We start from the raw sequence: 15,000 nt of genomic DNA, 5'->3' as shown, positions 1-15,000 counted from the left end.
GTATCTTCTTTGGTGAGGTGGCTGTTCAGATCTTTTGCTCATTTTTAAAATTGGGTTGTTTGTTTTCTTGTTGAGATTTAAGAGTTCTTTGCACATTTGTCTTTTATCAAGTATGTGGGTTTTTTGTTTTGTTTTGGGGGTTGGGGTTGACTTTTCTTGTTTGTTTTTGAGACAAGGTCTTGCTCTGTCACCCAGGCTGGAGTTCAGTGGTGCAATCACAGTCCACTACAACTCAAGCTCAAATGATCCTCCCACCTCAGCCTCCTAAGTAGCTGAGACCAGGTGCGTTAGGCTGCAACACACAACTAATTTTTAAATTTTTTGTAGAGACAAGATCTCCCTGTATTGTCCAGACTGATCTTGAACTCCTGGGCTCAAGCAGTCCTCCATCTTCAGCCTCTCAAAGTGCTGGGATTGCAGCTATGAGCCACCGTGCCCAGCCAAGTATGTGTTTTTTACAGATATTTTCTCCTAGTCTATGGTCTTTTTCATTCTCCTAACAGTATCTTTTGCAGAAGTTCTTAATTTTAATGCAGTCTAGCTTATTAATGTTTTCTTTCATGGTTTTGCTTTTGGTTTCATATTCTAAAAATTCATCGCCAAACCCAAGGTCACCTAGATTTTCTCTTGTGTTATCATATACAAGTTTTACAGTTTTGTGTTTTACATTTAGGTAAATCTTACATTCTGATCATTTTCATGACCCATTTTGAGTCAATTTTTGTAAAAGTTGTATCTAGATTCATTTTTTTGCATATGAATATTCAGGTGTTCCAGCACCATTCGTCAATGAGAATATATATTGTCTTCATTGAATTGCCAGTGCTCCTTTGTCATATATCAGTTGACTGTATTTTATGAGTCTGTTTCTCGATTATCTGCTTTGTTCTACTGATGTATGTATCTGTTCTTCCACCAGAACCATGTTGTCTTGATCACTATAGTTTTATAGTGAGTCTTGAGATCAGGTAATATCAGTCCTCTAACCTTATTCTTCAGTATTGTATTGGTTGTTTGGGTCATTTTGCCTTTCCATGTAAACTTTAGAATCAATTTGTCAATATTCACAAACTAACTTGCTTGGATTTTGATTGGGTTTGCATTTAATCTATAGATCAAATTGCTTAGAATTAACATTTTAGTAATATTGAGTCTTCCATTATGATCATGCAATGTCTCATTTATTTAGATCTTTGATTTCTTTCATCAGAGTTTCATAATTTACAGTGTATAGATTTTCAGTATATTTTGTTAAATTTACATGTAGGTATTACAGTTTTTGTGTTAATAGTATTGTGTTTTTAATTTCTAATTTGGATTATTCATTTCTGGTATAAAGGGATACAACTGACTTTTTAATATTAGCGTTGTATCCTACAACCTTGTTGTAACTGCTTATTAGTTACAGGAGTGTTGTTTGTTGATTCTTTAGAATATTCTACATAGACAATCATGTTATCTCTAAACATAAACACCTTTATTTCCTCCTTCCCAATATGTTTACCTTTTATTTCCTTTTCTTGCCTTTTTGGTTGTGTTTTGCTTTTTTATTTATTTATTTATTTATTTATTTTAGAGATGGGGTCTCACTATGTTGCCCAGGCTGGTCTTGAACTCCTGAGCTCAAGTAATCCCCCCAACTCAGCCTCCAAAAGTGCCAGGATTACAAGTGTGAGCCACCACACCCGGCCACCTTTTCTTGCCTTATTGCACTGGTTAAGACTTTCAGTATGATACTGAATAGGAGTAGTGAGAGGCCATCCTTGCCTTGTTCCCATTCTTGGAGAAAAAATACCCAGTTTCTCACCATGAAGTAAGGTTAACAAGTATGTCTTTTGTAGATGTTCTTGGTCAAGTGAGGAAGTTCTCCTCTATGCCTAGTTTGCTGAGTTTTATCAAAAAAGTTTTTAATGGGTTTTAGCTTTAGTCAAGTGCTTTTTCTGTATCATTTGATGTGACTATATGGTTTTTCTTCTTTAGTTTGTTGATGTGGTAGATAATTGATTTTCAAATGTTGAGCCATCCTTGCATGCTTGGAGTAAATTCCATTTGGTGATGGTATATAACTTTTTTATACATTGTTGGATTTGATATTTCTAGTATTGAGAATTTTTGCATCTATTTTCATAAGCGATATTGCTCTACAGCACTTTTTTCTTGTAATATCGTTATCTGATTTGCATAATAGGGTAATACTGGCTCCGTGGAATGAGTTAGGAATCATGTTACAATCATCTTTGATTGGAAAAGATTGTAGAGAATTGGTATCATTTCTCCTATAAGTGTTTAGTAGAATTAATCAGTGAAACATCTGAAACAGGTGCTTTTTTTTTTGGAGATTATTAGTTATTGACTCAGTTTCTTTAATAGAGTCTTTTTTTTTTTGGAGACGGAGTTTCGCTCTTGTTGCTCAGGCTGGAGTACAATGGCGCGATCTCGGCTCACTGCAACCTCCATTTTCCATTAACGGGTTCAAGTGATTCTCCTGCCTCAGGTTCCTGAGTAGCTGGGATTACAGGCATGTGCCACCATGCCCGGCTAATTTTGTACTGGGTTTCTCCATGTTGGCCAGGCTGGTCTTGAGCCCCTGACCTCAGGTGAGCCACCACGCCTGGCAAATCTTTCTTTTTTAAAAATCCAATCTAACAATCTCTACCTTTTAATTGGGGCATTTAATGTGGTTGTTGATGTGGTTTGTTTATGTCTGCCACCTCCTTATTTGTTTCCTAATTATTCCATCTGTTTTTTCTTCTTCCATGATCTTTTGCTGCTTTATTTGGGGTTAAGTGTGTATTTTTATTCAATTTATGTCCTTTATTGGCTTATAGTCTATAGCCCTTTATTGTTTAATGTTTACCTTAGCATTTATAGTATATATCTTTAACATAGCCCTCATATCAATCTTCAAATAATATTATACCACTTCACATACAGGATTAGAATCTTCCATTTCTCCCCTTCCAGCCTTTATATAGTTTTCAAACTTTTGATCCTGATGTGTTGTAAATCCCACACTATTATTATTTAATAGTAATATTATTATTATTATTTAAACATTTACTGCTTTTTAAATAGATTTAAATAACAAGAAAATGTCATGCGTCCTTTTCCATGTAGTTAAGTTTCCCATTGCTCTTCATTCTTTTGTGCAGATCCATATTTCCACCTGGTATCCTTTGCTTCTGCCTAAAGGACGTTTTAAAAACTTTTTTTTGTAGTGTAGTTTGCTGTTGAGAATTTTATTTAGTTCTTTTGTTTGAAAAAGTATTTATTTTTTACCTCTGTCTTTTAAAAATATTTTTGCTGAGGCCAGGAGCAGTGGCTCATGCCTATAATCCCAGCACTTTGGGAGGCTGAGGCAGTAGGATCACTTGAGGTCAGGCGTTCGAGACCAGCCTGGCCAACATGGCAAAATACCGTCTCCATTAAAAATACAAAAAATTAGCCAGGCATGGTGGCGTGTGCCTGTAATCCCAGTTACTTGGGAGGCTGAGGCAGGAGAATCTCTTGAACCCAGGAGGCAGAGGTTGCAGTGAGCTGAGGTCGCACCATTGCATTCCTGCCTGTGCAACAAAACAAGACTCCATCTCAAAAAAATTGTTTTTTTGCCGGTACAATGACTTCTGACACTACCCCAAATTAGGCCAGACTTTACAAGGGCCTAGTCTACTACAAAACTGCCCTTACTTTAGACACCAAGCAGAAGTTTTGGGGTTCCCAAGTCACCCATACTTCTGACAAAATAGATACAAATTTGAGGTTTCTTACTACCTCCTGAGTTCAGTAATTCACTAGAATGATTCACAGAGCTCAGGAAACCACTATACTTAGGTTTACAATTTTATTGTGGCAAAAAAGATAAAAATCAGGTCTGACCAAAGAAGACATGTGTAGGACAAGGTCTGGGAGGGTCCCAACACAAAGCTTCCAGTGCCTTCTCCCTGTGAAGTCAGGATGCATCACCCTCCTACACATCGATGTATACCAATACATAGAAATTATTATTAAGCAGGGAAGCTCACAGGAGCTTTGTGTCCAGAGTGAGGTTTTATTTTATAAGCATGATTGATCGACTCATTTGCCATATGACTGAACTTAATCTCTAGCCCCTCTCCACTTCTGGGAAGTCAGGTTATGTCAGACTGATAGCAAGTGGCTCAAAGCCCCAACCCTCTTTTTTTTCTTTTTTTCTTTTTTTTTTTTTTTGAGACGGAGTCTCACTCTGTCACCCAGCCAGGCTGGAGTGCAGTGGTGCGATCTCGGCTCACTGCAACCTCCGCCTCCTATGTTCAAGCAATTCTCCTGCCTCAGCCTCCTGAGTAGCTGGGATTATAGGCATGTGCCAGCACACCCAATTAATTTTTGTATTTTTAGTAGAGATGGGGTTTCGCCATATTGGCCAGACTGGCCTTGAACCCCTGACCTCAGGTGATCTGCCTGCTTGGGCCTCCCAAAGTGCTAGGTGAGTGCTAGCACTCCTTCATGCTAGGTGAGCCTCAAAGCCCCAACCCTCCAATTACATGGTTGGTCTTTCAGGTGTGGCCAGCCTCCATTCTGAGTTATATCATTAGCATAAAGTATCAGGCCCCATCATGAATAACAGAAGCACTCCTATCACTTGGGTTTTGAAATTCCAAGGATTTAGAGGCTCCTTCCGAGGAACTGGGGACTAAGGCCAATCAGATTCGTTACTACACAACCACTGGGTCTAGAATTCTAGGTTGGCAGGAGAATAGCCATATCTTCCATAATTTTTTTTTTTAATTTTTTTTTTTTTTTTTTTTGAGATGGAATCTCGCTTTGTCGCCCAGGCTGGAGTACAGTGGCGCGATCTCAGCTCACTGCAAACTCCACCTCCTGGGTTTACACGGTTCTCCTGCCTCAGCCTTCCGAATAGCTGGGACTACCAGCGCCCGCCACCACGCCCGGCTAATCCTTTTGTATTTTTTAGTAGAGACGGGGTTTCACCGTGTTAGCCAGGATGGTCTTGATCTCCTGACCTCGTGATCCGCCCGCCTCCGCCTCCCAAAGTGCTGGAATTACAGGCCTGAGCCACCGCGCCTGGCCCATATCTTCCATAATTTAAAGATATTGCTCTGCCGTCTTCTTGCATTGTTTCCAACGAGAAATCTGCTATAATCCTTCTTTGTTCCTCTGTATAACATCATCTTCTCACTTCACCCAGCTCTACCAAGCTCTAGCTCTTAAGATTTTTCTCTGTATTTTGAGTTTTGAGCGATTTGACTATGACATTCTTTGATGTACTTCTCTTCCTCTTTCTCATGTTTGGGATTCTTAGAGATTATCTTAGATTTGTGATGTTACAAGAAAAACTTGGGGCTGCAACGTCCTACCTAAACTGGGAAGGAGCCATGAGACCAAAGGATGACTCAGACAGTTGAGCTTGATGAGTAGATGAGTTTATTCAGCTTACATCCAAGGCACTCCTGGACTGCAGCGGGACAGCTCTAGAGAGCCATGCTGCCTCCTGTCTCTAAACTGCATTTTTTTTTTTTTCTTTAAGACATGGGGTGTTTTGCCATGTTGCTGAGGCTGGTCTCGGACTCCTGGACTCAAGTGATCCGCCCTCCTCAGCTTCCCAAACTGGGATGACAAGCCTGAGCTACTGCGCCTGGCTCCCTCTAAACTGCTTTTAAGCTAATTTTCTGGATCTTTGCCTACTGTGTTTGAACAGTGATACTGTTTTTCTTGAGAGGTTCTCAGATACTCTCTAGGATGTTTGGTTGGTTCTCAGGGATACCTGCTCCTCAGCTGGGTACCATTGCCATGGGCCTAGCCTTCAAGTTTCAGGCAGCGAACATATGTACCTTTAAGTAATCTGGTAAAGAACCTGTCACACAACATGTGGGTATATGGTTTTTATCAAATTTGCAAAGTTGTCAGTCATTATTTCTTCCTATCTTTTTTCTGTATTCCCCTGTCTCCCCGCCCGCTGCTTGAAGTTGTCCTACAGCTCAGTGGTGCTGTTTAGTTTTTTTGACGATTTTTTTTCCTCTCGGTGTTAGTTATTTCTGACATACGTGTGTGTTATGTAACCCTAGCCCTACTATGAGCACCTGGAAGGTTCTTTGTACCTCTGTACCCAGACCGATCCTTGGAAGGCTAGTTATTGTAGGATGCTCATGTCCAGGCATCTCCTTGAGGCTTTAGCTGGGTAGTTTTGAGAACCAACAAAGGGCATCTGACTTTGCATGTCAAGAATCAAACTGGATATTTGTTAATCTTTGACATGAGATGACACTATCAAGAAAGAATAAAATTGTTTCTAAAAAATAAGCCTTGATGCTTCTGAGGAGACCTGATCCTTATTAAGTCCTGGCTAAGGAAACAGCTACTCAGGATCACTTCCCTTATATCCTGGTGCCCGCTAGCCAGATGATGGGGAGAGGTCATAACAGATAGTCCTCACACAAAGCATGGAAAACCCAGAGTTCATGCAATGTTGAGAGCATATCCACTGGATGAAGTTGTATATTTTATGCACCTGGGGGTAAGAAGAAGCTGAAGATGCCTCTTTCTCATTCAACAAAAAACAATGCCATTATATAATTGATACAGAGGTGCTGCTGCATAGGGTAGTAGGAGCGCTGATTGAGAGGCTGGTTTGTACTAGATCAGTATAAAAAGACATTACGTGCTATATAAACCCTATTGGATAGAGATAATGGGAAACAAAGGGGTAGGTTTTTGGCAACTTGGAACATCCATACCCTGTGCAGGAAACATGCTATCCAAGAGAAAGCCAGCGCATGCTGAAGTACCAGGCCCCTGGGAGGTAAGCACAGCAGTGAGGAGGTGGACAGGGGTTAGAGGGGTGCCAGCACAGCATGGAGTATGGTGCTTACTTCAACATGGCCTTTTGAGTAGAGTCATATTAACAACTGCCAGCTAGGGGCTCCTATGTACCAGACCCCAACTAGAAGATAGCCCAGAGAAGTATGGCAGGCTTAGGTTTAAGAACTATTGGGATTAGTACAAAGGTAAACTTACAGTTTTATTGAAAGCTTCTGAGCTTTAAGTTAGCAAGTTATAGGGGCACGTGAATACTAATAAGAAGTGGTGGTATGCTTTGTACACTTGGGGGCCTTGATTATGAACTATCTTAAGGTTTACTACTGTCCTGAGTCCCTACCTGAGAACTTCTCTTTCCCCTTAAAATACACATGTTCCTGGTTTAGCCCTTGGATACAGTGCACAGAGAGATATATATTCAAGAAACTTGGATTGGGGTCCTATTGCCCTTTGAGAAAGCATGAACCTTTGGCTATACCCTCTGTACTGAATGAGCTCTTTAAGCCTTCTGAATGTTGGTTCACTTGACAAGACAGATTGAAGTCTCAGGTGTGTTCCTAGGAGGGCAGGAAATAGTCAAGTTGCTGCTAGATCTAGAATGGTTGTCTGAGAGACATGGGTTGTTATAGGAAACTTGGGAACAAGGGAGAAAACCTCTGGGCTATGAAACTTTTACAGAAACTCATTAAACTGATAGTGGCCCTGAGAAAATAACCATATAATTGCCAGTGCTAGGGGAAGATTTCTTGCCCGAAGGTCATGTCTGCCCTCCTCAAAAGCAAACCTTACAGAGTTTCGTTTCTTTTCCCATCAACAGGTAACAGTCCTTTGGACAGCCCCCGGAATTTCTCTCCAAATGCACCTGCTCACTTTTCCTTTGTTCCTGCCCGTAGGTAAGTTGATAGAAAACCTCCTCTGGGACCAGCACCTGTGGCACTTGCATGAGGGTTAGTTGAATGTCAGATTCCTCCTTTAAGTGTCACTATTCTTTCAAGTGTATTACCTGAAGCTCCCATCCATCAAAACTCTGTCTTTGCTTTCCTCTCCCATGTTGTAATCATCGTGTTCTGGTTTTGCTTTGTAGGTGCCCCATGTATTTGTGTTTGAATATTTAAACAGGAGAGTAGATATTAAGTAAAAGTAGATTTATTTGTACAATTCACTTTTTTTTAAGTCCGTGATGTCCTGCGGGTATGTTCCAAAGCATTACACTCTCAATTGAGAACTGTCCTAGAGTGATCAATGAGAAAATAAGCTCTCCTCCAGGAGGACCCAAAGTTACACTCTTTGTCCTCTCTAACTCAGCTAGTTTAAAAGGTGGCTGGAAGGGCCCTCTGTGCTTCTCTCCTTGACTTTGAACTGGAGTTCGTTTGGGGGATAAAGAGACTACAGGGACTTCACTTTTCCTTCCATGAATTTAGAAAGATTTGGTGCATACAAAGCCATGCTTATGGTCCACCTCCTATGTTTCTCCCCTCTTGAGAGTGATACAAACCTGTCTCTGGCCCAGGGCAGCAATGCTGACAGCTCTGCCTGTGGCTGGAATATCATCAGGCCTTTGGAGAAAGCTGAATGAGATTAATCCATCCAGATCACATACCTAGGCTCTGTACACACGTGGTTTCTTGTCAGAACTTTTCTAAGATTTGTTGCCAGAGTTTGTATTTATTTTATCTTATTTTTAAATTTTTAACATTATTCTTTGTTAGAGTTAGTCTCTAGTATAAGACCTCCAGGAAAATTATGGTTCCAGATTTGTAACCTTTAATGGATGGAGAATGTAATATAGCTGGAGGCCAGGACAGTTTTAATACTTAGACTACTTTTTAAAAAAAGACATATTAGGAAAAGGGGAGGCTCCTGGAAACAGTGTTAACTCACTATTCCAATGATAACCCAAAAGAAATCCATCCTCTTTCCAGGATTATTTTTGGCTGAAAAGAACATGAACAGGTTGGGATAAGTTTGATGACTAATTTGGGTTTCCTCCCTCAACCCACTTACCTTATTCAAAACAAATTTTATCCAGGGTTGTTCCACGGGCTCATCTCTCCTACCCTATGGAACTTCCAATTTGTTAAGCAAGGATCCAGATAAGATCACTTACAGTGTAAGAATATGCTGGATTGGTATATTTGTTTTTCCAACCCAGGTGGAAAGACTTATCCCAGACTTCTTGCCTGGACTGTATATCAACTGCACTCTCAGAGTAGGTATGAGCTGGGACACCAAGACCTGTGGCCAGATCCCCATAGGTGGCATTGAGTTACTTCTCATTCATTCGATAAATATTTGCTGAGCACCACCACGTAGAGCCAGGCACACTCGGCTGGGTGCTGAGTTATGTAGTGGTAGCAAAATAGACATAGTCCCTACTTCCCTGAAACTCACGATGTAGGAGAGTCTGTGTACTGGTTGTTTCCTTTGTAAGGACTGCTGCTCCCTCAAATCTTCATTTAGCTAACTCATTCTTATGATTCATATCTCATCTTAAACGTCACCTCCTTAGAGAGGCCTTCCCTAAACATTCAATCTAAAGGGGCCTTCTTGTCTTTCTCCATCAAATCATCCAGTTTTATTTTCAAAATAGTACTTTTCAGTTCCTGATATTTTCTTATTTGCATATTTTCTGTCTCAATTCAACCACGATCAAGTCACCTTTAATAGAGATACCTTCATTTGTTGAAAGCTCTGTGTCCTGGCGGGAAGACAAATGAGTAGTGGGAGAGAAAGACAAACAAGTATACGGATATAAATTATGACAAGCACCATAGAGGGAAAGAGCATGATGCTGCGTGAAAGAACAGGAAGAGGGCCGGGCGCAGTGGCTCACGCCTATAATCCCAGCACTTTGGGAGGCCGAAGCAGGTGGATCACTTGAAGTCAGGAGTTTGAGACCAGCCTGGCCAACATGGTGAAACACCATCTCTACTAAAAATACAAAAATTAACTGGGCATGGTGGTGCAGGTCTGTAATCCCAGCTACTCAGGAGGCTGAGGCAGGAGAATCACTTGAATCCGAGAGGTAGGTTTGCAGTGAGCCGAGATTGTGCCACTGCACTCCAGCCTGAGCGACAGAGTAAGACTTCATCTCAAAAAAAACAAAACAAAAAAAGAACAGGAAGAGACTAAGGCCAGAGAACCTCCATTGGGTGGCCATGTAAAACCTCTCTGAAGGGTGAGAAGCAGCTGGCACGTTAAGTGTGAGGACCCAGGTGTGTGCAGACCATTCTAGGCAGAGGGAACAGCCTGTTCCATTGATACCGTGGGTCTGTTTCATTGCCTCGGTTTGGGAGTAGAACCAACTGGGAGCCCTCAGGGCCTGTTTTTTTACCACTGAGACACAAACAGGTCTATGCTAAGTGGCATGACATTTGAGTCATGTGCATGGAACATGGATCTCTGGGCTGTCCTCTTATAGAACATAGTAGGAAAAGCTGCTGGTTATTGGTGGGGTGGGGAGAAGTGTTTCAACCCTGCCAAACAGAGTATCAGGAATTGTTTGTTTCTGTGTTACTGGCTGGTGCTTTGGAGGATCACATTGGTTTGCAGTATCAAACAAAAGACAGATTGAACACTAAGGATAGACCCATTGGTCCTACAATTTCACTTCAAACTATCACACCTTCCTAAACAGAAGGAATGTGCCAAGCTAGACCAAATACCAAGATTCAAAAAGATTACTCTCTCTAGTTCCTTTGGTTCTCACTGTAATGTGTATTTTTTTACTACAGCCATAGCCACAGAGCTGACAGGTAATAGCGGGTATAATGGGGAGAGGGGCTGGGAAACTGCTATGCATGGCCAGACAATATGGTTTGTGATGTTGTGGTTGGTGAAAACTGGTTGTGATGATTCTTCTCTGACTGGGTATGAACAATGGGCCTTTCATATCTTGCAAAGAGGCCCAAAGGGATCTCCCTCTACCTGCTGGAACCAAGGCTCAGAGCTCATGTGCTTGGATGCAGGAATAGCTGAATAGTTCCAAACTTCTGAGCTTAGGGACAAGTTATCCTTATTCCCACAACTTTACACAGTCAGGTGACTGCGGTGACCAGATAGAGGAAATAGAGGCATCATGGGGTGGCATTTCTTCCTGACTCTGGTGGCCCCTGCCGTTCATTATACAGAGAAAGAGCTGCCATGCAACTGGTTTTCATTTTTATCTAAGGGGAGGAAAACTCACATGTGCAAAAGTGTATTTGACAAAGGTTTGGCAAAACCAACCCTGAGTTATACTTGTCTCATCGTTGCTGAGCTGTGTCCTGGAACCAGCTTGCTTTATTGTGTGGTGCTCCCAGGACCCAGCAAAGAGGTCAGAGAGAACATCATGTCTGAGCACCTTCCTGGACATGTCTGAACCTCAGAGACTAGGTTCCAGCAGAGTTATAGCCTATATGTGCTGCTGCCAGGGTGGCATGAAGTTTGAGTCATGTGCATGTGGCATGGAACCTTCGACTCACCCCTTAGAGAATGGAGTAGAAAAGCTGCTAGGTATTGGTGAGGGTGGGGAGGAGTGCTTCGAAGGGAGAAGCCCCAGCAAGATGTATTCCTTTTTGCTTCTTCCTCTCCCTATCCCTGCCATAACCATGAAGCCTTGAACAAACCACCCAAATCTCAGGATCCTAGTGTTTTCTCTGTAAATTGTAATATGAACTTATAAAGATCCTCCATTGCTGATAGCCTAAGGTTCCATGAGTAGCAGCAAAAAAAGTATCTAATTTCAACCAGAGCAGGCTGTACCCTTAAGCCCTACAAAAAAGAATACACCACATCCCACAGTCCAAGCAAAGAATCACACGTTCATGTTATAAAAGTTTCAAACTAGATCCTTGCTTGATCTTTCCCCTCTACAGTAAAGCAAATAACTGTGTGTGTGGGGAGGGTTGTTTGTTTTCATGAGAGCTTTGGGGAGCATCCTTTTGAGAGCAGCAGGAAGCCTCCCCCAAAGCCTCTTATACAGCTAAGGGTATGTCACCTCCCTCCTCTTTCATAAAGTTACTGTCACTCTTCGACAAACATTCCCAAAGATTGGTTTTATGAGTCCTAATGGCCCCTAGGCAGCCTATAACTATTTCCCATTGATTAGCTCAGTTCAGACCCAGATGGTGGCCCACTTCTTCCTGTTGTCAGCCAGTGGCCTGGGGAAGACCAAAGAACCCTTAATATGGAGCCTTCACAAACGGAAATAGCTGCATTTCAGTGGCAGTTCTATCTTGTGATGTTGCCTGTAGCTGGAATCCTCTGTCATTGTTTCTATGAAAGTAAGTTGAGAGTATGAAAATGTTTATTCCAAAACCACAGTGTTGTATGACAGATGTTCTCCTGTTATACAAAGTCATGGACTATTTTATAGTCAGAGATGTCTGTCTTTTCAGGGAAAACAACAATAAGCCCTCTGTAGGAGAGAGAGATAAACGCATGTACTGGATTGAGCAGTAATGTCTTAAAGAGGAGCCCTACAGTGAATCAACTGCCCCCAAATGCTGATGGACAGACAGGCAGGTTGTGGGTCAGGGTGTAGTCCTGTAGAAACTACCTAATACTTTTTTCTTGCATACAGGACTGATGGGCGGCGCTGGTCTTTGGCCTCTTTGCCCTCTTCAGGATATGGAACTAACACTCCTAGCTCCACTGTCTCAGTAAGTAGCCAAATCTGTGGTCATACTTCCTTCACCCTGAGGAAGTACTTCCCTTTGGGTTATCTAGTGTTACAAAATGGTTGTCAAGTTTTTCTCCAAAGTCAAACTCAAAGAGGTTGCTTAGAGATGATGCTGGGTGCAACAGAGGGCTGGTGTCCCTTCCCAACCATAGCTAGCTCCATAAGTGCCTTCAGAAAGGATGACCAGTGCCCTCTCTGGGAATCAGTTACATCTAGTGGAGGCAGAGGAAAGCTTGAGGATGAACTTTTGCTTTGACAGTGAGACCAGGTATGGGGGCTCCTAAGCACACTTCTCCTACTCCTCCATTCTTATTTCTAGAACTGGAACCAAGAGCAGATAGATCACCTTTCTCATATCTGAAACACTTGGTAGCCTCTCCTCTCTTTTTTGCCTTTTTCTTTCAAAAAAGAAGGGAAGAGTGATTGTTATTTGATATCCAAGTTTGATGTGTATGAAGCAAAAAGCTGGACCTGTCTCTAAAACGTTTCTTATGGAGAATGTTTTAGCCTAAAACACAAGAGCTGTACTAATTGCTGCTATGCACAATTGACCCTTAAGTAAGCCCTCATTGAGCAACCTTTTTTTTGAAACAGAGTGCCACTCTTGGCCAGGCTGGAGTACAGTGGCGCAATCACGGCTCACTGCAGCTTCAACCTCCCCAGGCTCAGATGATCCTCCCACCTCAGCCTCCTGAGTAGACTGGGACTGCAGGGGCATGCCTACCCTGTAGCAGGCTAATTTTTTGTAGAGACGGGGTTTCATCATGTTTCCCAAGCTGGTCTCAAATTCCTCGGCTCAAGCCATCCATCTGCCTTGGTTTCCCAAAGTGCTTGGATTACAGGCATGAACTACCACACCCAGCCGAGCAACTTTTTATTAAAACCACAGTTACAAGCTTGGCCAACTTTTTCTGTAAAGGGCCAAATGTAGAGTAAATGTTTTAGTCTTTGCAAGCCATACAGAAGCAGGCCGTAGACCTGCTGACCCCATCCCCATTGCTTGCAGCATTCTCCAGGTCTTCCCTGCTCATTGTGCCTTTATTCCTGAATCTCGAGCAGGGAAAAGGAGTATATTTCCTCTTCCAACCTAGATATTACTATCACACTAATCCAAAGATGTCACTGGTCTTTGGCAGCTGTTAAGTTTAAGGTCTTTCCCTAATAAACATCCCCTTTTCCAGGCCAGGCGCGGTGGCTCACACTTGTAATCCCAGCACTTTGGTAGGCTGAGGTGGGCAGATCACAAGGTCAGGAGATTGAGACCATCCTGGCTAACATGGTGAAACCCCATCTCTACTAAAAATACAAAAAATGAGCTGGGCGTGGTGGCGGGCGCCTGTAGTCCCAGCGTCTTGGGAGGCTGAGGCAGGATAATCGCTTGAACCACCAGGAGGCAGAGATTGCAGTGAGCAGAGATTGCAGTGAGCCGAGATCACGCCACTGCACTCCAGCCTGGGCAACAGAACAAGACTCCGTCTCAAAAAAAAGAAAAAAAAATCCCCTTTCCCATAACTCTTTACTCAAACAAGTGATTTTTTTTAGAACCAAGGTAAGTCTCATCTATGTATAAATATTCCTTTTCTGCAAATTTTAATAGACTTAACTCATTGCTCCAGTTTATTAGGATTCTTTAAAATACCAGTTTTGCCCACTGTAGTTTACACTGCCTCACTAGTTTCATGTTAGCTATAGCTGGTAAGAATACTTTTTACAACTTTATCCAAATCATTTATTAAAATGTGGCCAAGAAATAACCCTATGGAGACATCTCACTAGCTGTTTATAACTTCATGTATTATAGCATTCTGTGAGAGAAAATGTGCACTGTTAGCCAAAAAGAAATGCTGATTTCTCACTTGCTTATTAAGCCTGTGACAACAGAGTTGTCTCAGTGTGGTGCTTTAGCTTTGGTTCTTTTTTTTTTTTTTTTTTTTTTTTGAGGTGGAGTCTCGCTCTGTCGCCCAGGCTGGAGTGCTGTGGCGCGATCTCGGCTCACTGCAAGCTCTGCCTCCTGGGTTCACGCCATTCTTCTGCCTCAGCCTCCCAAGTAGCTGGGACTACAGGTGCCCGCCACCACGCCCGGCTAATTTTTTGTATTTTTAGTAGAGATGGGGTTTCACCGTGTTAGCCAGGATGGTCTTGATCTCCTGACCTCGTGATCCGCCCACCTCGGCCTCCCAAAGTGCCGGGATTACAAGTGTGAGCCACCGCGCCTGGCCTAGCTTTGATTCTTAAATGGATTTAGATATTTAAACCCTGGCTCTGGAAGCAGTAGCTCAGGCCTATAATCTCAGCACTTTGGGAGGTCAGAGCAGGAGTTCCAAAAGACCAGCCTGGACAACACAGCAAGACCCTGTCACTTTATTTAAAAAAAAAAAAAAAAATAGCTGGACATGGTGTCATGCACCTGCAGTTTCAGCTGCTTGGGAAGCTGAGGCATGAGGATCACTTGAGCCCAGAAGTTTGAGGCAGCAGTGAGCTATGATCACTCCACTGCACTCCAGCCAGGACAACAGAACAAAATC

At 42.4% G+C, this 15,000-nt stretch overlaps 1 protein-coding gene across 20 annotated transcripts in view; it reads left to right on the top strand.

Moving 5' to 3' along the window:
• Positions 1–15,000, top strand: part of LOC105494952 (microtubule associated serine/threonine kinase 2) — a 256,356-nt gene that overhangs the window by 212,704 nt on the left and 28,652 nt on the right. For 13 of the 20 annotated variants that reach the window (XM_071093769.1, XM_071093766.1, XM_071093784.1 and 10 more), the window contains 4 exons: positions 328–444; positions 7,631–7,706; positions 10,548–10,568; positions 12,377–12,455. In XM_071093769.1, coding sequence (XP_070949870.1) covers positions 328–444; positions 7,631–7,706; positions 10,548–10,568; positions 12,377–12,455 — 293 coding nt within the window. The remainder of the gene's footprint in view (positions 1–327; positions 445–7,630; positions 7,707–10,547; positions 10,569–12,376; positions 12,456–15,000) is intronic. The other 7 variants (XM_071093789.1, XM_071093779.1, XM_071093835.1 and 4 more) reach the window with 3 other exon arrangements.

This window comes from Macaca nemestrina, chromosome 1 (genome assembly GCF_043159975.1).
Source record: "Macaca nemestrina isolate mMacNem1 chromosome 1, mMacNem.hap1, whole genome shotgun sequence".
Classification (NCBI taxonomy): Eukaryota; Metazoa; Chordata; class Mammalia; order Primates; family Cercopithecidae; genus Macaca; species Macaca nemestrina.
Note: the sequence above shows the minus strand (reverse complement) of the source record. Positions and strands in the feature narration are given on the sequence as shown.